We start from the raw sequence: 24,020 nt of genomic DNA, 5'->3' as shown, positions 1-24,020 counted from the left end.
AAAAAAGCCTAAAAACTCTAGTAGTAAAAAGATTTAAAGATGTGGAAAACCCATATTTAGTGTTTGTTTGGATAGGGATTATTGTGTTTACATTTTGGATGCCATGCGTTTCAGCTTTCTTTCTTTTTTCCTTCTCCTCTGCACGCATTGTGGTTACTGTTCACGCACTGTTTTGCACTGTTTATGCACTGTTCATGCATTTTTCAACCAATTTTTTTTATTAAAAATAGGTCCCATGACACTATTCACACATTTAAAAATTATTTTACTACAATGTTTTCAGTTTTCAGCTGAATCCAAATGTAGGCTTAGATTCAGTCCCTAGCCTTTCATTTGACCATAACAGAATCTTTGAAGAGATTACTAATATGAGATATTACAATCTGGGAAAAAGAAATCCCAGTAACAATTTTATGATAGACTTCAAAAAAAAAAAAAAACCTGATTTGCACTGATGCACCGACACGTCCGGGGATTCGCGCCTTACCAATCTGATACAGGAGAAAAAAGAAAAAGAATTTGACAGCTGGATGATTTCCGACCCTTCGATCGGCACAGCTGGGTGTTAAAGGTACTAATCCTTTCACATGATTACTTTCACTCTCACTCTCACTCTTACTCTTGTGCTCTGCTCTGGTGGCCGAAGGCTGAAGTGATCCAGCCAGATCGCAAGAGCTGCTCCTCCTTCATCTTACCGCTGGTAAGTCTCTCACACTCTGCCTCGCCTGCGTTCGCCTCTCTGTGTTTTTTTGTTTTAGAGTTTTGGCTCATGTTTGTTTTGTTGTGCTTGTGGCTTGTTGTGGGTCTGTGACTCTGTGCATCATAGCTGATTTCTTTATACAAAAAGAATCTCCAAAAATTAAACAGAGAAACTCAAAAATCAATACCCAACATTTGAAAGAATTGTCAATGAACACATCAATCAGAACTAAACCAAGTTTTTCTAAACCCAAACACTAATACCAAAGAATCCAAAAGTAAAAGCATCTACATGAATTTATACATGATCAACCACAACCCACATGGGATATCAAAGGAAAAAATCGATAATAATTCTTCAAAAAGAAAAAAAGGGAAAATAATATGAGATTAGAAGCAGTGACGGACCTCTTGGTTGTGCAGAAACAACTGCTCGGGCTTCCATCGTTAATTCTTTTCTATTGTCTCTGAGAAATCTATCTGGGTTTTGCTTCTCTTTCTCTCTCTGTCTCTGTTTGTGCCCTGTTTCTTTTCTGAGGAGAAGCCTATTGGAAAAGGGCTTTTGAAGCAATGGCTCCAACGGTCGACTTCTGTTTTCAAGTTCCGACCCTTGGATCAAGTCAAGATCATACGGCTGAAATAGTAGTTACTCCCAAGGTACATTTTAAAAATAAAAAAATATCATACAAGTATGGTAATTTAAAAAAAAAAAAAAAAAGAATAAGCAGATATGGTAATTGAAGGGAAAAAGAAGAAGAAAAAGTAAATATGGTAAGTTAATTTATGGTTTAGGATAAGGGAAATGACTAGTGCACAGGAGATGTTGTACAGAAAGTTGCGTAATAATTTTTTAAATTGAAATTCAATTTAAAAAGATTTTACACAACTTTATGTGTAACAGGAATTGTGTAATAGAAATTATTTTTTTTCTTTTTGTTTCTCCTTTTGTTTTTTTTGAGCAAAAGGTAAGTAATTAATAGTGTTAACATAGAGGAAAAATAGTATTACGCACACTTTTAATTGATTACGTTTTTAGTTAAACAACAATTTCATTAAGAATCAAAAGTAAAACGACAATCACTCCTGCATGCTTCCACAATTTTAACCGTAGCAATAAAGTTTAGCAATGAGTTGTTGAGTTTGGAGATCTCCTAACTCAACAAAACTCACGTCAACAAAAAGACAAACTTAAATAAAAAAGTATTATAAATAACAGTAAAAATGTACCTGTCAGTCGGTTGGTTATTCCTGTTTAGACAAGGCATCAAACCAGTTTTAACTTTATGAACTGGCAGTTGAATTCCAAGCTTCAAATGCAAGATAGAAAAAAAAAGTATGGTGGAACTTGGAAAGTTTGGGTTATCAGATGGTAAGTAAAATTGGGATTCCAAATGGATTAAGGCCCATTTTCAATTGATTTTTATTATACTGAATTTCCTACGTTAATCAATGTCAAAATGAGTCCAAGTGTTCGAGAATGGTCTACATGTCATATGGTTTTAGAATATGGGTACCTAAGCTAAATTTTGATGGTTAAAAAAAAAAAAAACCGAGTAAAATTACTAATTAGTTATTTAAATCCTAAAACAATTTGAATGAAACGAAATAATGTCGAATAATTTAAACATAGATATTGTACATAAGTAGCTTAACCAAAAAGTTTAGCTCTATCAAATGATAAAATATCTTATGAAATGGTCTTATAAGACATGTCTCTCACAACATATGGGACCCGTATACGTGGGACTCACACATGTTGTGGGAGAGATGTACTATAAGACCATCTTAAAAGATAGTTTTTCAACAAAATATTGAGAGAGTGTGTGTTAGAGAGAGAGAACTTGAGAGTTGACTTAATCACTAATGACGATGGTGGTGAAAAGGAAGTCCCAAAGAGTAGGCACTGGCTTTGCCATGGTCATTGAGAGTCACACGAGGTCACTAGATATTGGATGTAGAATAGACATCATAGTCTTTCCTCAAGCAGAGAAACTGCCACAAGTTAGTGCAAGAAATCTAGGAAGTAAACTAATGGTAGTAAAAATCATTGGTGACAGAGATATAATTGCGAGAAATTGGTGACAAGAAGGGAAACGATGCTAGGAGCAAAACTCGTCACTCACGGCCACAATCGAATTCGCTTTTTGAAAAATTTCCTTTGTCTAGGCCTTGAAATCTTTGTTTTCCGTTTTTAGTCTTTTTTTTTTTTTTTTTTTTTTTTTTTTTTTTTTTTTTTTTTCTATTGTAACTTTTAATTTAAAAGTGAGAATAATATCCCAATTTGAGACGTCTCCTAGATATAGTGGGATTTTATTTTGTAATTATCTCAATTTTGCCATTTTTGATAATTTTCCTATTTTGCCACCTAATTTCGTGCTTAACACAAATTATGGTTTTAAGATGTTTTCTTAGTCGCTCTAGGAGCCGTTTATGGTTTTCTAAGCATCTCTTAGTATCCTTTGGATTGTTTTTGTATTTAAGCACTTTATAGCCTCCAAGATAATTTAGTTTTCAATTAATAAAATTTCAAAGTTTTCTCTAACATTATTTTGGTGGATTCTAGTCTCTCCTTTTGTGGATTTAAGGTTATCTTTCATAAGTAAACGTGTTTTGTTTCTTGTAATTTTTTAATTGCATCAATTTGTTCAAAAGTGAGAATTAGATCAAGTTCTCGATCTATCTCCAAATGGAGGAGCCTCTGGCAATGGCATTAGTCAGATTCAGGTCCGTCCATGATGGATTTTGCTCCAATGAGACAACTCACCATTGTTTATGGGAGAATGAATCTAAATAAGCAAACAGTTGTGTATGGACAGTCTGGTGGCGTAACTTAGAAATCTATAACTGTATAAGCATGATTCATGACTCTGGTTATATAGTTTATTACCTATATAGGCTATTTTAATGTCAAACAAATAATTGAAGAGAAAAATCAGCACAACATAAAGTGATATAAAATTTATTTGTAAGTGGAAAGTCTTACACGGGAAGGAGCAGCTTTGATTCTGATTCGATACTTATATGTTACCGAATTGCTCAACCAAAACTGTAACCAATACTTTTCCGAAAAACTCTATAAAAGTTAGTGTACCTGTTTTTAGTTCTGAAAGTCTTTGACAGGTCTAGCGAACCCAATCACATTTTGATTGACGTTAGGGAACAGCAATTACCTGGAAGTCCTCAATGCCGAGAAAACGCTCCAACCCGTCCCAACAGACTCATCGACGGGCTCCACGACATCTACTTGTAATTGATGCTGAAATGGACAGAGAGCTACCGGAGGACCTAGAAAGAGATGAGGATTTTGAAACTGGAACGGAGGAAGAGATAGCAGCTAGACCAAAACGAAAATTAAAGACTTCGAAGATCAGTACTGATGTTTCTAGAAGGGCTGAAAACATGCAACCTGACTTGTACATGGCTGCAAAGCTTGGGAACACTGACTTCATAAAAAATCTTAAAACCGAGGATTTGGAAGGTCCTGTTGAGTCACAAAAAACTCCCCAATTGAATTCAGTCCTTCATATTGCTGCAAGCTTAGGTCACTCTCAGCTTGTGGAAGAGATGCTTGAAAACGACTATGAACATAGGCTGGAGGGAAACTCTGCTGGTGAATTTGCTGTCCATGTAGCTGCAAGGTGTGGACATTTGTCCACTTTAAAAAAATTGGCACCCGCCTATAGCGGATACCTGACTATTAAGAATAATGAAGGGAATACTCCCCTTCACCTGGCCTTGATAAAAAAATACAGAGAAGTGGATTTGGTTTTGAAAACTAAGTACAGTGAGATCGCTGAATTCTTGGTTGAAACAAACCCAGAAGTGTCATATTGTCCGAATGAGGTGCACAAATCTCCTCTACATATGGCAGCCGAAGCAGGGGATGCGGAAATGGTGAAGCTCATGATAGAAAAAGCAGATGGAATTAATATGGCCATGGTAGAAGCAGTAGGTAGAGTTTTGGGGGACTTTCAATTTGACGAAGTCAAATCAATTGCTCATGCTGCCATTACTGGAAGGAACATAGGTAAGTTTACTAGCTACTTCACTATATTTCATTTTCCAGCCGTTTCCATGATTTTCTCAGCCATCCCAATTGATAAATTAATGATTGTTACAAAACTTTTGGGATTTTAGAAAATGATGAATTTAATTATTTAATTTAACACCAATAAGTTTAGCGACACAATAAATTTTACAAAGTTTTTCACAATTGTTGAGATGGTAGTTTATGATTAGTGGATAATACAATGATATTATTGATGGTTGTTATGGTCTTAGAGTTCCACATGAATTAAGTGTAAGTTTAACTATATGTTTATAATCTCTTGGGCACCCTCCACTTACAAGCTAGTGAATTCTACCCATGTGTTCCTAACAACGGTTCTAATGGAAGTGAAGTTGCACCGTGGTTTTAAAAACCAGTTTTTAAGGGATTTTACCAGACCGAACTAGTGCCAAATTCCCAGTTAAACCGGCCAATCTAGTCTAGTTTTTAAAACAGTGCATTGCCCTAATCACAAACTACCACCTACTACCTCAACTAAATGTGAAACATGTGTTATCTTTTATGTGTTATAATATTTGGAGAACGACTTCCATTATATTACATATCAGTAGAAAAGACAAAATATAAATCGTTAGAAGTAATATAATTAAGACTATGAACTTTATATACACACTTTGAACCTATTACTTGAGTAAATCAACGGATGTTTAATTTTTTTTTTTTTTGTTGATGGAACAGATGTTTAATTATTTCTACTAAATTAAGCATACAATTTTTTATTATCTTTTTATTTAGAGAATCAACTTCGATTATATTACATGTCCTTAGAAAAGACAAAATGCAAATTGTTAGAAATTAGATAATTAAGACTATGAACTTTATATGCACACTATGAACCTATTACTTGAGTAAATCAACAAATGTTTAATTTTTTTTTTCTATGGAACAGATGTTTAATTATTTCTACTATATTAAGCATAAAATTTTTTACTATCTTTTTTTTTTTTTTTTGAGAAACAAACACACGCAAGAGAGAGAGAGAGAGAGAGAGAGAGAGAGAGAGAGAGAGAGAGAGAGAGAGAGAGAGAGAGAGAGAGAGAGAGAGAGATTGGTTTGAACACAAAAGGGTTTTATTATCTTATTTGAACCGCATGCTATATTAAATTTTTTTTTATCTTTATTGGACTTTGTTTTAATGATATCATACCCAATAAATGGTTTCTTATATAAATCTATTTTAAAAAATTAATTTTATATAAATAATTGGTGCACTACCTATAATTAATTAATTAATAAACACACTGTGTTAGATGTTGTAGGGACATTGGGCCCAATAATATACAAAGGATGGCCCAACAAAGTCTTTTGGGCTAAAAACCCAAATTCGAAGACATCAAATGATCTAGGAGTGCGTGAATGTACGTCATAAAGAAAATGCCAGGCAAGAGGTGATAAACGAGTGACTAATAATGTCCGAGGAATAGATTTGTCCTCGGATAATTAAGCCGAGGTCATAGGAAGAGAGGTTTAATGTCCCCGGGCTATGTTATAAGAAATCCTATGACTACGGGAAGGCGCGGCACACGTGGAGGACAATAGAAAGAGCGGTGGAATATCTAAGGTAAAGCTGTTACCACCGCCTACCCATTAAAAGCTTTGTAATTGATATACTGACTGCATTAATGGAAAGATTGGACCTGAGCATGAGGTTCGGAACTTGGTCCCTGACCCCTGCGGACTTCGGGGAAAAATAGATGGGACAAGTATCCAAAGTCAGCGTTACAACCATGAGGTGGAAGATGATAAAGAGAAGAAGAGGAAGTATAAATAAGGAAAAAGACCTTCGGAAGAAGATAGGCTTATTCTTTTGAAAAGAAAGACAACAGTATATGATAATCTAACGATCTATAATTGTAATCGGCCTTAGGAAGTAATATTATAAACTATCCTCGGATTGAGTCCGAGGAAGAGCTTTCATTCATACTCTTACAATAACTCTTTATTTCGTGCCATTGGGCCCGTAGCCTGTTTCTTTTCTTTGTTATTTAAACCATCCTTGAAATCTAGATTATAAGCCCACTCTCTACAAATTTATTGTAAAAAGACCTTTCAAGCCATTTTCCTTTCGGTTGTAGATTAGGAATTTGAATTGTGTCCTTACAATTGGCGCCGTCTGTGAGAATTTAGTCTTTAAGGAAGTTTAGAACATCATGGTGAGCTCAGGACCACAACGCAGTGCGAAGTCTGTAAGCTCCCAGCATGAGGATCACTCCTTGCATCCTGATCACGGAGAGAACCGGGAAGGTAGTGCGCATACTACGCACACTATCAGAAGTACGAGTCATTCACAAGGAGGAAACAGAGTTCCTCACGAGAGGAATATCAAGGCCATGCAGAAGGAGATTGACGGCCTAAAATGAAAGTTGCGTCACGAGAGGCGAAGGCGAACTCCTTCGGTCTCTGACCCATCTTCGGAGGGATCCGAAGATGACAATTACAGGCAGAGGTCCAGGACTCCCCCAGGTGAATCTTTTTCTTCCGAGGAGGACAACCTGCATGGGAGGAATGGCAGAGACTACACCTCTAAGGGCTTGGGAAATGATACAATGGGTAGGGCGTTGCACTAAATCTCCAAGTCACCCTTCACGCGCAGGTTGGAAGAAGGGAGGTTACCTCGGCACTTCACACAACCAGCCTTCACTATTTACAATGGCCGGACGGATCCTGTGGAGCACGTGAGCCATTTCAGCCAAAGAATGGCAGTACATTCCAAGAATGAGACCTTGATATGCAAGATCTTTCCATCTAGCCTGTGGCCCGTCGCCATGAGATGGTTTGATGGCTTGAGGGCAGGCTCTATTAGTTCTCTCAAAGAGCTTACTAGAGCATTTGGTTCTCGCTTCATCACGTGCAGTAGAGTTCCTCGGCCATTGGATTCATTATTATCCATGGCCATGAGGGATGGGGAAATCCTGAGAACGTATTCGGATAGGTATTGGGAGATGTTCAATGAAATTGACGGAGACTTTGATGATGTGGCGATAAGGACCTTCAAGGTCGGCCTACCGACGGAGCATGACTTGAGGAAGTCTTTGACGAAGAAACCTGTCAGAAGCGTGCGCCGGCTCATGGATCGCATCGACGAGTACAAGAGGGTTGAGGAAGATCAGCAGCAGGGAAAGGGTAAGGCGAAGGTTATCCCACAGGAAAGGAAGGATTTCAGGTCGGACAGATACAACAACAATAGGCCTGCAAGAGATTTTTCCAGACAAGCTGGTCATATGCCCCCACATGTGGTCAACACCGTTTTCAAAGAACCAGTGCAACAGCTGTTGGAGAAAATCAGGCATGAGTCTTTCTTCAAATGGCCAAATAAGATGGCAGGGGACCCTTTGAGACGCAACAAAAATCTCCATTGCCATTATCACCAGGAGAGGGGTCACACCACCGAGGATTGTCGCACTCTGTGGAATCATTTGGAGCAGTTGGTTAAGGAGGGAAAGCTAAAGCAATTCCTGTATCAGCCTAATGGGCAAGGAAACCAATCAAGAGTGGCAAACCACGGTGGCCCTTCGTCAAGGCCTCCTCTAGGTACAATCAATGTGATTTTTGCGGCACTTGGAAGGCTGGCTCAGCTCCTTTTAGGGTGATGTCAGTGGCTCGGACTTTGGCCGAAGAATCAAGGGATCAGCCAAAGAGAATTAAGGCGAATATCCTACTAGTTTTGGGTTTCTTGGAGGAGGACAAAATGGGGACTATCCAGCCTCATGATGATGCCTTGGTGGTAACCTTAAGAATAGGGGACTATGATGTGAAGAGGGTGATGGTCGATCAAGGCAGTGGTGCAGATATCATGTACCTTGACCTATTTAGAGGTTTAAAATTGAAGCTTGAAGATCTTATGGCGTATGACTCACCCTTGATAAGCTTCAAGGGAAAGGCTGTCGTTCCAAATGGACAAATTAGACTGCCTGTACAATCAAGCCCAGAGGTGGTAAACATAGATTTCATCGTGGTGGATGTCTATTCTCCCTATACGGCTATTGTGGCAAGACCTTGGCTGCATGCGTTAGGAGCTATTTCCTCAACCTTGCATGTCAAGGTTAAATTTCATTCTGGAGACCAGGTGGTGGAGCTATTTGGGAGTCAGTCTGTGGCTCGACAATGTGTCATGGCTGCAATTCTGCGTCAACCTGAGCCGGAGTCTTCGGCCTCGGCTGGCGGAGATGCGTAGCAATCAAAGTCTTTTGCTATAGCCAAGGTAGATGAACCTGCATTTGAAGAATTGGAGAAGATTCTCATAGACGACGACCCTGAGAAGTTCTTTCAGGTAGGGGTTCAATTGCCACAGGAGGAGAAGACAGAGCTGATTTTGTTTTTGAGGAAAAATATGGATGTATTTGCATGTAATGCTTATGAGGCCCTAAGGTTGATCCGAGTTTTATTTGTCATCATTTAAGAGTCAATCCAGCTGTGGTACCGAGGAGGCAACCACCTCAGCGGTCCTCCAAAGAGCATTCCGAGGCTGTAAAAGAGGAAATGCTGAAACTCAAAAAGGCGGGTGCTATTAAAGAAGTTTTTTATCTTGAATGGTTAGCCCATACGGTAGTGGTGAAGAAGAAGAATGGGAAATGGAGAGTTTGTGTGGACTTCACAGAAGGACTCTTTCCTAATGCCTCGGATTGATCAATTGGTGGACGCTACTGTTGGACATCCTCGGATGAGTTTTCTTGACGCTTTTCAAGGTTACCACCAAATACCTTTAGCTGCGGAGGACCAGGAGAAGACTGCATTTGTCACTCTCACAGGAAATTACCATTATAAGGTAATGCCCTTTGGTTTAAAAAACGCAGGGACTACCTATCAAAGGATGATGACGAGAATATTTGAGACACAGTTGGGAGAGACTATTGAGGTATATGTGGATGATATGGTGGTAAAGAGTAAAGCAGTTTCTACGCATTTGGAAGATCTGAGCAACACTTTTCAAACGCTAAGAGAGTATAAATTGCGACTCAATGCCTCTAAATGTTCTTTTGGTATGGGATCGAGCAAGTTTCTAGGCTATATGGTAACTCACCGGGGAATTGAGGTGAATCTTGCTCAGGTTAAGGCCATGAACAACTTACACCCACCTCGGAATCCTAAAGAAGTGCAGAGACTAAAAGGTATGACCGCTACCCTCAACCGATTTATATCTCGGTCCGCGGACAAAGGCAGACCTTTCTTTCAGTTGTTGAATAAATGGAAGGGTTTTGAATGGACCGAGGAGTGTGCGATGGCTTTTCAACAGCTTAAAGAGTATCTCTCACAACCGCCCATTATGTCTCAACCAGAAATTGATGAAGTTCTGTTTGCATATATTGCAGTAGCTAACCATGCAGTTAGTTTGGTTCTTATCCAAGATGATAATAATATCCAGAGGCCAGTTTATTATGTAAGCAAGTCTCTACATGAGGTCGAGGTGAGTTATTTGCCTCTGGAGAAGGCTATCTTGGTGGTGGTGCATGCTACACGAAGGCTTCCTCATTACTTCCAATCCCATACGGTTGTGGTCCTTACACAACTGCCTTTTAAATCTATACTTCGGAGTGCGGATTATATGGGAAGAATTGCCAAATGGGGCACTGTCCTAGGAGCTTTCGACATCAAATATATGCCTCGCACCTCTGTAAAGGGGCAAGTCATCGCGGATCTTGTGGCAGAATTTACTGAGCCCTTATTAGAAGGGTATATTGAAGGATCAGGCGTGGGTAAAAAATCAGTAGGCATGATTTCATACAAAGAGCCTCCGTTATGGAAAGTACACGTTGATGGAGCAGCAAATCAGAGAGGATCTGGTGTAGGGCTAGTTTTGGTATCCCCAGAAGGAATTACTTTTGAGAAATCTTTGAGATTGGGGTTCTCGGTCACCAACAACGAAGCAGAAAATGAGGCCATCCTCGCAGGGATGAACATGGTTCATAAAATGGAAGGGAAGACGGTACAAATGTTCTCGGATTCACTATTGGTGGTAGGCCAAGTAAAAGGTAAGCTAGAAGCAAGAGATTCAAGAATGCAAGGATACCTAACCCAAGTCAGGTGTATGCAATCTACATTCGAGTCTTTTTCTTTATTACATGTATCCAGATGTTGGAATACCCATGCCAATTCCTTAGCCACACTCGCAACATCCTTGGCGCAAAGCCTACCGCGAGTTATCCTTGTTGAAGATCTGTTGAAACCCGCTGAGACGAATGGTAACGCCACTCGAATTCTTCAAATTAGGACAGGGCGTAGTTAAATGGATCAAATAGTAACATTTCTCAAAGATGACATCCTACCTAGAGAAAAAGCCGAAGCAGATAAAATTCGCAGGAAAGCAACTCAGTTCTGGTTATCCAAGGACCAGAAATTATACAAACACTCTTTTTCGGGACCATATTTGTTATGTATGCACCCTGAGGCGACGAAGTTACTTTTGAAAGAGTTGCATGAAGGGATTTGTGGAAGTCACACTGGGGGAAGATCTTTAGCTCATAGAGCCCTTACTTAGGGCTATTAGTGGCCCAATATGCAGAGGGAGGCGCAGGATTATGCGAAGAAGTGTGACCAATGTCAAAGATTCACTCCAAACATACATCAACCAGGAGGTGTCCTTAATCCTCTATCTAGACCTTGGCCTTTTGCTCAATGGGGCTTGGACATTGTTGGACCTTTCCCAAAAGCAACAGGAAACAGGTGATAGCTCCTCGTTGGAATGGATTATTTCACCAAATGGGTTGAAGCTGAGCCATTATCAAATATTAGAGACATGGAAGCAAAAAAGTTTGTATGGAAAAACATCGTTACCAGGTTTGGCATCCCTCATACTCTCATTTCAGATAATGGTCTACAATTTGATAGCAAAGCCTTTAGGAAATACTGTTGTGATCTGGGCATCACGAATAGATATTCCACTCCAGCTTACCTTCAAGGGAATGGCCAAGCTGAGGCCGTCAATAAAGTGATAGTTAATGAACTCAAAAAAAGGTTGGGTGACGCTAAGGGAAGATGGGTGGAAGAACTGCCACATGTCTTGTGGACATATTGAACTACCCCACGAAGATCCACAGAAGAAACACCCTTCTCCATGACTTATAGAGCCGAGGCAGTAATACCGCTAGAAACTGGGTTCCCAACCCTAAAGAAAAGCTCATTCGTTCCAGATAGCAACGATAATCTATTGAGAAGAAATTTAGACTTAGTTGAGGAACGACGAGAGAATGTCATGGTTCAACTAGCTTATTATCAACATAAGCTCAAGTAGGGGTATGATTCTCATGTAAAACTGCGACCTCTTGCACTTGGGGACTTGGTATTGAGGAAAGTTTTGGGCACAACAAAGAACCCAGCATGGGGGAAAATCGGGGCCCAATTAGGAAGGACCTTATCGTATTACTTCGGTCGCAGAAATAAGGGCTTACAATCTTGAGGATTTGGACGAACGTGTTGTACAACGTCCTTGGAATGTAAATAACCTACGAATGTACTATTATTAAATGAAAGGCACTTCGGCCATTTTTGTTAAAACTGGCCTCGGATCCTCGGACCACATACCTCATCTAAATTGATATTTTTTACCAAGTGTTAAATAGAACCTTAGTTATATCTGGTCTTCGGATTATCTACTTTGGGAAAATTAACATTTCAACTGTTTCATCTAAGTATCAAAATGAAGCTTGGTATACCTGAATCCTCGGACCACATACCTCGTCTAAATTGATATTTTTTACCAAGTGTTAAAAAGAACTTTAGTTATGTCTGGTCCTCGGATCATCTACTTTGAGGAAATTAACATTCCTTTTCTTTTTATTAAAGTATCAAAGCTTGGTATGCCTAGATCATTAGACCATATGCCTTATTTAAAGTATTTAACATAGTTTACTAGCGGATTTTTTAACCCTTAGACGTGCCCCATCTAAACGAAAATTCAATTGCTTAAAGTCTCCTTGAGATAGTAATAAATGGATAAGAAATCCATGAGCATCACTTAATGCATCTCCTGGCATATTGAACTTGCTTATGGTATCAAGTTTGATCCAGGTTGTAGCTTTGACTTTAGTAAATTAACAAGGGTAAAGGGATTACTGTTCTAAATATATAGCAAAACAAATATGAAGTGATATAATCAAAACAAAACAAAGGCAAAGAGCATCAAACAAAGAAAGTATAATTTGCGCTTACATTAGATTCAAAGAGTACTTTTGTAAATACAAAGAACTTGCGAAATTACACTTAGCAGAAAATAAAGAAAAGACCAAAACTAAGGAAGAGTAATCACTGCTTCAACTTTATCTTCAGATGGCCTTTAGGGTCTTGAGGAGGTGGAAGCTGCACCGAAGACTCATCGGCAATTCCTTTGCCTTTGGGATCATCCTTGAAAGTTATCAGATTCGCTTGATCACCCAGCTCATCCTTAGAAGATTCATGAAGGTCACTTGAAGGCTGTATGTCTTTTAGTGCCTTTTCTAGTATTGGATCAACTTACTTGGGAAGATCTTCAGAAAAAGCTGAGTCTTCAGCCAGTTCACCTCTCTTATCCTCAGATGATACCTGGGCAGCATCATCATCAGCTTGAGGAACGTCAGAGGCTCGAATTGCTGGAGGATAGTAGACACTCTCTACTTTCCAAAGAGTAGAAGAGGCATCAACCCCAGCTTGGGAAAGTGCCTCGTTCCACACTTGGAGGCAGTAATGTCTACATACCTCAGGAACCTGAGCCTTGAAGGTTTCCGTGACCTCCTTCACACCGATCTCGTAATCTACCTGTTCAGCTCGGTCCTTTAAATTCTCGACCTCTTCTTTTGCCTTTTCAGCTTTTTCCTTTTCTTGAAGGGCTTTCTCCTTGCCCTTGATGGCTTCCTCCTTGACCCTCTCAGACTCCTTCAGATCTTTTTTGAGATCCTCAATAAGCTTTCATGCTGCAGCGAGGTTCTCATCGGCTTGTCGGAGCATCAGTCATTGGTCCTCGGCCTATTTAGTGGTTGTTTTGAGATCAGCCTCTAAACCTAACCTCTCACTGTCTACCTTAACCAACTTGGCTGAGACCTCCTACAGCTTCTTCTTCTGTAGGTCCGAGATCCTTTGGGCGGTTTCGCGCCTTGATTCCTCGACCCTCAAAGATTTGTACGAGCTGATGGCAATCTCTTCTGCCCTATGGGCAAATTGAACAGCATGTGAACAAAAAATATATATGTATAAGTTTTATGAAAAAATATATATATATAATAAAAAAAATAGACAAAGTTTAGAAGAAAAAACTTACCATCGCAAGCTCCTTCTTAAAAATCATAAAGACATTGTGGTATCTTTTCTTTCTGAGCTCACCCATGTCCTCGAGGAGTAGCAACGCTTGCTCCAATGCGTCTGCCACGCATGCTCCAATACGTCTGCCACGCATGCAGCAGTTTCCTCATCAGAGTTTTTGATGGACGCGTCCACGGTAATAGCCCGGTCGTCCATGGTCATGTCAGGGAGCCATAGAGGAGCGTGCACGACCACCTGCGATTCGATCCTTTTGTCCGACCTTGTCTGCACGGTGCGGGCCTGCTTACCCCCCTTTTCAATCTCGGGCTCTTTAGGAAGAGAGCCCTTTCCTACCTTCATCACTTCCTTTCCCTTTTGCTGATCCCTTTTCCTTTTAAGGTCAGCCGGGTTGGTACGTTGAGTTTGGGAAGGAGGAGGAGGAGGAGGAGGGAGCCTAGACTCAGGGCCTTTGTCAGCACCCTTTTCTTGGGCTCGAGGGCGCAGTTCTTTAGGAGGCTCTTGAGAACCTACGTGACCCTCAAGTTCGTCTTTTAAGCTGGGCTTGACCTTACGCTGAATGCTCATGTTTTCGGATTGTTGAACAATAGATTGCGAGACTTGTGAAGAGGTGCCGAGGATAGAAAATGAGTCTTCGGGAGAGTGGGGTTGGTTAAAAACCTCGAACTCGTCCCTAGAATCAGATACCTCGACGATGTCTTCTTCCTCCTTTACAATGGGATGGGAAGATGTGGTTTCACCAAGTACGTTTTGTGTATGGATAGGTACTAGGGGAATCCCAACTGGAATGGGTTGTGGGGGTTGTATAGGTTGAGTGACCAAAGTACCCTGAGGAATAGGAGCCCCCTCAGGTAGCAGGAAACCTTCAACGGCAACACTAATCCGGGGAAGGCGGGGATCATTGGCTTTGATCACACACTTCGGCGCCTGAAAAGCTTTGGAAATAGGATCGTAGCCGAGGATGAGATGGGCCAAGCCACTCAAAGTTGGCCGTCAGTATGCAAAAAAACTTCGGCTTGTAGGATCCTGTCCAATCGTCCAAAATCGACAAGAAGAGGATGACGATCTGTTGTGTGTGGATTTGTTGAATTATCCAAAAAGAAAAGGGGTAAGAGTAAATAAAAAGACAAAAAAAAAAGTTTTTGAGGATTCTAGATAAAATTCAAAAACTTCACCTAGGGTCCCCTCCTTTATTGGACAGGGTAAGCTGTCATGCCAATTTCCTGATACGATTAAGAAGTCGTTTTCTAGACCCTTATTAGATTTGGGCAAACACTGAATTAGCCTGACTGCTGGGTGTCTAGATTTTAGGTAATATTCATCTTTCTTTGTTAGGTAGTGGAGGTTATAAACCCAGTTCACGTCGTGATAAGTGAGTCCTAGGTTCATCTTCTCGTTTAAGGCATCTATGGAACCTAAGATCCTAAAGACATTTGGGGCGCACTGGGTGGGAGTTAATCTAAAGACCCTAAGGTAATCCTTAGTCACGATTCCCATTGGGATTCTCATTCTCCCTTCGATGAATGCAATCATCGGGATGACTACCTCCCCCGTTTTTTTTTTTACAAAATATTCCTCCTCGTTACAGTACCTAACAGATACGTTCGAAGGGATTCGGTACTTAGCCTTAAACTGCTCTATTTTTTCGTTTGAATCCACTAGGGATGCAAATCTACCCATCTTTGAAAAAGGGGGTGTGAAGAAACTAAAAAGACTATGCCAAGGACGAAAGATACAGAGAAAAAGAAAAAGAAAGGGAGAGAAAAACAAAAGAAACAAAGAAGCTGATAAGAAGGGGAGAGAGTATGTGAGAACTTACTTTAAAAAAGAAGAAGGCACGGGCACCTCGGATAGGGTATTGGGTAAAAGGAGAAGGCACGTGAAGGTAGCAAATGTGGCAGGTACATTATAAGATTATTTGTAGTGTGAAAAATTTGAAGGAAATTGGTATTTATGTATCAAATAGGAGTTATGAAGCAGGAGAATTCCCGCCTCAACCTAGGAACAGCTCTCAACTGTTGGATATGTGTCGCATCATTGAAACATGGGGGACATAGAGACGCCAGAATTTAATTTAGGGGCGCTTCACATGCCGAAGCATCGATAACATGCGATGGGTAATTCAAAAGTCATTGTCCCCGTCAGTAATGTTGCCAAAAATTTGCAAGATAAAAGGATATTTAAGTCGAGATCCTCTTTTCCTCCCGAGGTGAAGAAATAAAGAATCTCGAGGGTTATTGTAGGGACATTGGGCCCAATAATTTACAAAGGATGGCCCAACAAATTTTTTTGGGCTAAAAACCCAAATCCGAGGATATCAAATGATCTAGGAGTGCGTGAATGTACGTCATAAAGAAAATGCTAGGCAAGAGGTGATAAACGAGTGACCAATAATGTCTGAGGAATAGATTTGTTCTCGGATAATTAAGTCGAGGTCATAGGAAGAAAGGTTTAATGTCCCCGGGTTATGTTATAAGAAATCCTATGACTACGGGAAGGCGCGGCACATGTGGAGGACAATAGAAAGAGCAATGGAATATCTAAGGTAAAGCTGCTACCACCGCCCACCCATTAAAAGCTCTATAATTGATATACTGATTGCATTAATGGAAAGATTGGACCTGAGCATGAGGTTCGGAACTTGGTCCCTGACCCCTGTGGACTTCGGGGAAAAATAGATGGGACAAGTATCCAAAATCAGCGTTACAACCATGAGGTGGAAGATGATAAAGAGAAGAAGATGAAGTATAAATAAGGGAAAAGACCTTCGGAAGAAGAGAGGCTTTTTCTTTTGAAAAGAAAGACAATAGTATATGATAATCTGACGATCTATAATTGTAATCGGCCTTAGGAAGTAATATTATAAACTATCATTGGATTGAGTCTGAGGAAGAGCTTTCGTTCATACTCTTACAATAACTCTTTATTTCGTGCCATTGGGTCCAGAGCCTGTTTCTTTTCTTTGTTATTTAAACCATCCTTGAAATCTAGATTATAAGCCCACTCTCTACAAATTTATTGTAAAAAGGTGTTTCAAGTCATTTTCCTTTCGGTTGTAGATTTGGAATTTGAATTGTGTCCTTATAGATGTCATTAGAAAAAAGAAGTTATGAAATATAAATTATTGAGATTAGTATAATTAAAAATATGAACATATTACTTTTGTGAATTCTGAAATATTTAATTATTTCAAATAATTTAAGTGCACAATTATTTTTTATATTCTTTATTGCATGTATTATTAATTTTTCTTTCTTTATTTGATGGTTTTTATCTCATTTTTTTTTTCAAAGAAATTAAACCTAAGGAATAATGCCTATACGTAGATGGTTTTTTTAACCACTGCCTAGTGGATTGCATAAAAAATCCTGCAAGTTGCATAAAAATTCCTATTCTAAATCATATTTTTCCATAATAAGTATTATAAATAAAATTTTCCTTGAATAAATTTTATAAAAATAATCATAAAAATCCCTTTTATATCAATAATAAGTGCATTGTCTAAAAATAAATAATTAATATACAAAACTAAATGCATTTCTCTATTAGCAAATGTCAATTAATTAATACATTAACATAGATGCGAAGTTTTGATGAGATGGAAAGATAAATGAAAATAATTCACATTTTTATTCTCAAGTGGAGAGTTTAACAAAGTATAGTTTTTTTTTTCTCTTTTATTTTTTGTATACATATGAAATTTGATAGTTATGATAGTATATTATCTATTTACCAGTTAAAGAAAATACGAAATGATAAAGTTCTTACAAAAGGTTTAAATATAGAACAAAAAGAATTTAAACTCAACTAAAAATATTTATTAGAATAAAAATAAATCTAACGACACAACTTATTCTAATTAGATTTTATTATAAATTGCATCTAATTGGTATTGAATGTAATAAATAGCATCTGATTGATACGAAATTTGGTATGACTACTAAGAACTTAAAGAACATGTAATTTAACAATATTTGGCACATGGTACCAACATTATCAATAAGTAAATCAAATGCGTAATTTTATTCTCTTGCAAGTTTCGGTCATTAAATACCAAGTGTACCAAAATTCAGTTAGAATGATGAGTCTAATATATATATGATAAAGTTTAGCTACAACCATATTTAACATTTTTTTATTGGAAGTGAATTTTGACAAATCTACCATTGCATTATATTGTCTTCTTATATTCTTCGTACTTGCAAAATTCCTAGAAAATTAAATACCAATAGCTGTGTTATCAATAAATTGTTTAAATTGCAAGTTTTTGTAGTTTAAAATTATGCATAAAATATAATCTTATAGATCATATAGTAAATAATATTTGATTAGCACAAAATTTGACATGTGTATTAAGAGCGTCAAGAAAATGCAATCCAACGGTAACTTTTTTGAAATATGTTGTAATGTTAATGATATTGAGCAAAGTTGTTGCTTGAGACTACAACTAATTTTGTAGCTAAACTTTGTTCATATGTGTGTGTGTATATATATAATTTAACCAAATTTATGTGAACAGTTAAAAGACAAATTACATGTTGAGATCAAATTTTAAAACTCATTGAAATCAAATTTGATTTATTTATTTTTTGTAAACTTTGTATACTCAACGAGAAATTAAGGGATGATGAGTTTACATTTTTTTTATTTCTGTTAAATCTGATGGCTTTATGGAGGAACCTAACAAAGTTGATTGGATCAAGATGTTTCTTATTTCTTATTTCTTATTATCATCAAGGTTTTTAATTATGGGTGAATGATAGTTCATTTTATGTAACAGATGTGTTGGATAGTGTTATGAATGAAGGTCCACATCGCATTAAAGAGAGAGACAGCAAGGGGATGACACCTCTTTCCTATGCAGCATACATAGGATACCTTGAAGGGGTTCGCTACTTTTTAAACAAATTTGCAGATTACACGTATGAAAGTGACCGGAATGGCTTCTTTCCAATTCACACAGCATCCAGTAGAGGACATATCAAGATAGTTCAGGAGTTTATCCAAAGATATCCAGATTCGGTTGAGTTGCTCAACCATCAAGATCAAAACATTTTGCATGTAGCTGCTATGAGTGGGAAAGCCAAAGTGGTAAATTATATGCTCAAAATGCCTGAACTTGAAATGCTTGTCAATGAAAAAGATGTAGATGGAAACACATCCTTACATTTGGCCTCAAAGGGAGGGCATCCTAAGGTCGTGAGCATTCTGACGTGGGACAAAAGAGTTGACTCAAAGTTGTTGAACGATGAGGGCAAGACAGCACTCGACGTTGCGGGAAAGTATAGTGGGAAGGTGCCCTCGTTTCGAGAGGTATGTCATCCTTGAAAATGTTATAATTTGTTTAGATTTATGACCTGTTTGGATTAAGAGGAGAGACGGGAAACAAGAGTGAGCAGAGTAGAGTTGGCTATATATTAAGCTAATTTTTGGCCAACTCGACTTTACTTTCTCTACTCCATCTCTTTTTTACTCAATCCAAACAGACCATTAATTTATTAAGATCTACTTTTAGAATAATTAAAGTAATTTTAATCCAACTTATATTAGACTTACTTGTAGTAGGACTGTAGGTGTAGGAGTATAAGTAAAGTCATTCCAGAATTAATCTGTCATTGGTCTAGAGTTAGGATCTATATATATCCTGATGGGCTTACAATAAAAATATAGCCAACCAAGGGTATTTTGCTATTCACGTAGCCGAATCATATAAATTTCTGTTAGGGATGGTCACATGTCGATCATGTCAAGTTCGATATGATTTGCTATCTGACCCTAACTAATTAGGTTACACGAGTACCACTGACTATCAAATGTTACAGCGGTTGAAACCGTCCACAAGTGGACATCAAGTGAGCAGATTGTTAGAACATCATTTCTCTCTCTCGTGTGTGTTTGTTTCACACCAAAAAAAAAGTGGGCAGATTCATCCCAATCGGGTCACTAGTTTTGGGACATAACTTAAAATGAACTGATAGCCCAAATTAATGGGCTTACTACTGTATTAATGGTCTTTCAAGTTTCAACTGCTTTTTATGTTTAGTGTTTTTGGTCATTTCAACCAAAAATAAATAAATTTCAAGCTGGAACTGGCATTGGCTAAAGTTAAATTACAATTTGAGTAAAGAAGCATCATGTCCTAAAAATTAAAAATAAATAAATGTCATTCAAATCCTACCGGCTGTTTCTAAAAAAAAAAAAAAAAAACCTACTGACTAAAAAAAATCATGGAAAAGTAATCACATATATTCGGATGGTAGATGTAAACCTAGTGATGAAAGAGCATCATGTTGATTCCTTGGCAAATTTTTTTTTTTTTTTTTTTTTTTGTTCTTTTTGGAGGAAAGAAAAAAGAAGGATCAATTTGGAAATCAGATTAATGTCGAGGAAGCACAAAATCTGAGATTTTTATCTCTCTGATTTTACTCATTTGAGCGCTTGAAGTTTTCAAAAATAAGTAAATAACACTAAAAGGAATCTGAGAGAGAGAGAGAGAGATTGTTGATGTAATCTTGGGATTTCATTTTTGTTTTGTTATGATTTTGGGTTGAAAAAGAAAGTAATTGATGGAAAGAGAAATAATTTTCTGTGAGAACAAACGAAGATGGGGAAAGAGCTTTCTGTGAAGGGTGCATATATAGAGAAGAAACAGAATTAATTAATTAAAAGAAAGAGAAGAAAGAGCTCTTGCAGTGGGACTAGCTCTAGAAAATAGAATTTGACCTTTTGACTTCTGCTTTAGAAAATAGAATTTGAAAAATACATTCTAGGTAAATGACTTTTACAAATTCTGAAATTTCTAACAAAACACCATTTTTTTCGCCTATGTAAATGATTTTATGCATACTCAATGGAGGTTCCAAACATAGCCTTAGTGGGGTAAGAAATTTCCTTGCCCGACATGTGACTCAAAACTTGATCTTCAAAAGGAAAAAATTTGGTTACAAACTTGGTGGTAATTTAAGGCTATAATTCTCACTAAAAAACAATAACATTATTATATATTTTGAAAATATAGCTATTAAATTATATATTCTTTATATTTTTAACAAACATTCAAATTTCGTGTCAATTCAATGCTATTTACTATTCGATCTATAAAATTATTTCTTATGCACAATTTTAAATTACAAAAATTTGAAATTTAAATATTTAGTTGATGACATAGCTATTGATATTTAATCTTCTAAACAATTTGTAAGCACAAATAATATAATAAGAAAATGTAATTCAATGTTATATTTGTTAAAATTTACATCCAATAAAAAAAAATTAAATGAATATAGTAGCTTAAGGTTACAAGTTTGTTGTCAAACTTTTTCCTCTTAAAAATAGCTAGGGCTGCTGTCCACCACCCATCCTTAGAAATTGTTTGTGGCCTCTCCATTTGGGTGGGGTGTCTCTCTCTCACTCTCAACATATATAAATTCTAATATTGTATTAAATGTAGAGAATTTCCACGAATTTTTAAACCTGTGAGAAACAAAAAAATAGAGAAAACACACGTCAAAGAAAATAATCACAAGTACAAGACAGTATTTACGTGGTTCGGCAATTTGCCTACGTCTACAGAGTTGCAAGGATTTCACTAATATCAGGAAAAAATACAGAGTGCGGCTACAAACTATTTTCTCTCTCAAGAATGACAATAACAACAACCGACCAAAAAACCCTATTCTACATCCTGAGAATAGGCTACAAAAAAAGGGGCCAAAATTTTTCCCGGGGGCTCCGGCTTGGGCGTCGGCCCAAGCCTCCGCTCCATATACTAAGCCTCAGAAAATCTCCCATTATAAACTACACAACATTATTTGAGTCGAGTCAGATCATCAACTGAATCAAACATAAACTAGACTTCACAAAGCCTAACATTAAAGTTCAACTTCAATTCTGCAAAAACTATCTAATGGGGGGAAGATTATGTTGTGTTTGACCAATATGGTCATGACAAAATGTTTGTCATTTATCGTGCAGCGATTAACGTGGTTAGCCTTGAGATACGCCGGCGTCTCACATGCTCCTAGTCCAAGCACTACCGAGGACAATTTGCCAAGCTCAAAGCCAACGGCAGCACCCAACATGGACAATTACAAGGATAGGGTCAACACTCTATTGTTGGTTGCAACACTTGTGGCCACTGTAACCTTTGCTGCAGGTTTCACTGTGCCAGGCGGCAACGATGACTCTGATCCACACAAAGGCATGGCAAAATTCCTACGACACCACTTGTTCCAAGCATTCATTATCAGCAACACCATAGCTATGTATAGTTCTGTTACTGTTGTTGTTGCACTCATCTGGGCACAATTAGGTGATCTTAACTTGGTTATTGCTTCCCTTAAGTTTGCCGTGCCAATATTGGGACTAGCTCTGATTATGGTCTCCTCAGCATTCATGATTGGTAGTTATTTAATGGTGAGAGGCCTTAACTGGCTTGCTTATGTGGTTTTGATCATTGGATCAATCTTCCTCTTCATCCTCACGTTACTATTTTTGCCACTATGTTTGCCAAGTTCCTTACCCCATCCCATTTTTCGCTACATTGTCTACTACCCATTTTGCCTTTTGGTAATGGTTACTAGGAGTAACACTAATGATGGGGAAGAAAAATAATCTCCTTTATTTTATGCATGTTGTAATGTATATTGTCTGGTATTGCTGAACTCTGGTCATTTAACAGGGTGTGTATTGTTATAAGTGTTTGTGTTTGATCTAGGAGTCTCACTGACTCACTGTACTATTAAGAACTCTGTTTTGATTCTTAGGAAGCTTGTATTCTTATTTTATCAATGCATTTTGTGTGGAATTTTCTTGATCGGACTGTTCTATAATTTAGAAGTTGGTTCAGACCAAAGTCACTATTAATTCTTTTAATTTCATTCAATTGCTATTAATTTCTCATTCTTAGTGCAATGAGGATCATAATTGCTATTAATTTCTCATTCTTAATGCAATAATGATGTCATGTATTCATTATATAATGATCTCTTCATGCATGCGGTTGCGATGAAAGAGATCTTGCATGTGGACTTACCAAAACACTATGAGGGCGTTTGGATTCCACTGAAAAATGCTGCGTTTGCGTTTTCAGTTTTTTTTTTTTTTTTTCCAGCCGCAGTTATTGACCCAGTCTTCTGTGAACAGTGCATTCGTGCATTGTTCACGGACCCACAAATTTCACTTTTCAGCAACTTTTTCATTAAAAATAGGTCCCGCGGTACTATTCACACATTTTAAAATTATTTTGCTACCGTGTTTTCAGTTTTCAGTTTTCAGCAATAAGTTCTAGCCAAACAGACCCTATGTAGTAAGTATAGATTGTATGAGAGAATAACATATAGATATTTGAAACATTAGAAAAACAGACATATTAAACTGGAAGTGCAAGACTTAAATCAAAAACATAAATTTGCAAAAATGAAATCAAACATTAAAACGGCATAGAAAATGAAAACCAAAAACTAATTTGATTTTTCAGATTCATAGAGGGTGAGTGAATTTGGTGTTCATTGGCAAACATTTAACTATAAAATTTCCTAAAATTATTATTTTTTACTTGGTTATCCATTTGAGTTTTCTTGTCATTGAAAAAAAATTTATTCATTGCCAAAAAAAAAATCATTGGTATTGCTTGTAAAAGGAGTAATGTTACATTTCTTGGGAACAGGCTTAGGTGCACTAAACTCAATCCTTGCCCCATATTTTGTTTACTTAGGAATAAAATTTGAAACTGTAGGGTCAATGGGCCTAGGAATATGTGTTAGGCTAGGGGCCCAATCCGAAGACACTGAATGGTCTGAGGGTATAGCTCAAGAGGCAGTATTGCTGGATGAAGAGGCAAAATCTGTTCAAGGTTGCCCAAGAAGGTGGTCCGAGGAAGAGTATGTCATTGGCTAGGTAAAGCCGAGGTAGGAAAGAGTTGTCTGATGTCCAAAGGCGATGTTCTAGGAGATCCCATAAGTAAGGGTAGGCATGGTGGATGTACAGGATAAGAAGGAGGGCTATGAAATATCTAAGATAAAGCTGT

At 37.7% G+C, this 24,020-nt stretch overlaps 2 protein-coding genes across 3 annotated transcripts in view; one reads left to right on the top strand and one right to left on the bottom strand.

Moving 5' to 3' along the window:
* The window catches only part of LOC142607967 (G2/mitotic-specific cyclin S13-7-like), a 35,059-nt gene extending 33,854 nt beyond the window's left edge, over positions 1 to 1,205 (bottom strand). The window contains exon 1 of the mRNA XM_075779659.1: positions 1,108 to 1,205. Coding sequence (XP_075635774.1) covers positions 1,108 to 1,144 — 37 coding nt within the window. The 5' untranslated portion in view covers positions 1,145 to 1,205. The remainder of the gene's footprint in view (positions 1 to 1,107) is intronic.
* Positions 362 to 22,806, top strand: LOC142607965 (protein ACCELERATED CELL DEATH 6-like). 2 transcript variants are annotated; one of them, XM_075779656.1, is made up of 4 exons: positions 362 to 700; positions 3,856 to 4,726; positions 18,774 to 19,306; positions 21,968 to 22,806. In XM_075779656.1, exons 2-4 carry the CDS (start codon positions 3,883 to 3,885, stop codon positions 22,604 to 22,606), a joined length of 2,016 nt encoding a protein of 671 aa, XP_075635771.1. In that variant the 5' UTR covers positions 362 to 700; positions 3,856 to 3,882; the 3' UTR covers positions 22,607 to 22,806. The 2 variants fall into 2 exon arrangements, with proteins under 2 accessions (XP_075635771.1, XP_075635769.1); XM_075779654.1 differs by having other exon boundaries at positions 3,820 to 4,726.
* Positions 22,807 to 24,020: the final 1,214 nt, after the last annotated feature.

The sequence above is a fragment of the Castanea sativa genome, chromosome 8 (genome assembly GCF_040712315.1).
Source record: "Castanea sativa cultivar Marrone di Chiusa Pesio chromosome 8, ASM4071231v1".
Taxonomy (NCBI): domain Eukaryota; kingdom Viridiplantae; phylum Streptophyta; class Magnoliopsida; order Fagales; family Fagaceae; genus Castanea; species Castanea sativa.
Note: the sequence above shows the minus strand (reverse complement) of the source record. Positions and strands in the feature narration are given on the sequence as shown.

What these genes read in the sequence shown, in the direction of transcription:
- LOC142607965 (XM_075779656.1), top strand. Translation starts at nt 3,883, where the DNA reads ATGCCGAGAAAACGCTCCAACCCGTCCCAACAGACTCATCGACGGGCT. An exon ending in CATTACTGGAAGGAACATAG is followed by an intron (nt 4,727 to 18,773) that starts GTAAGTTTACTA and finishes TTTATGTAACAG; the next exon opens with ATGTGTTGGATAGTGTTATG. An exon ending in AGGTGCCCTCGTTTCGAGAG is followed by an intron (nt 19,307 to 21,967) that starts GTATGTCATCCT and finishes TTTATCGTGCAG; the next exon opens with CGATTAACGTGGTTAGCCTT.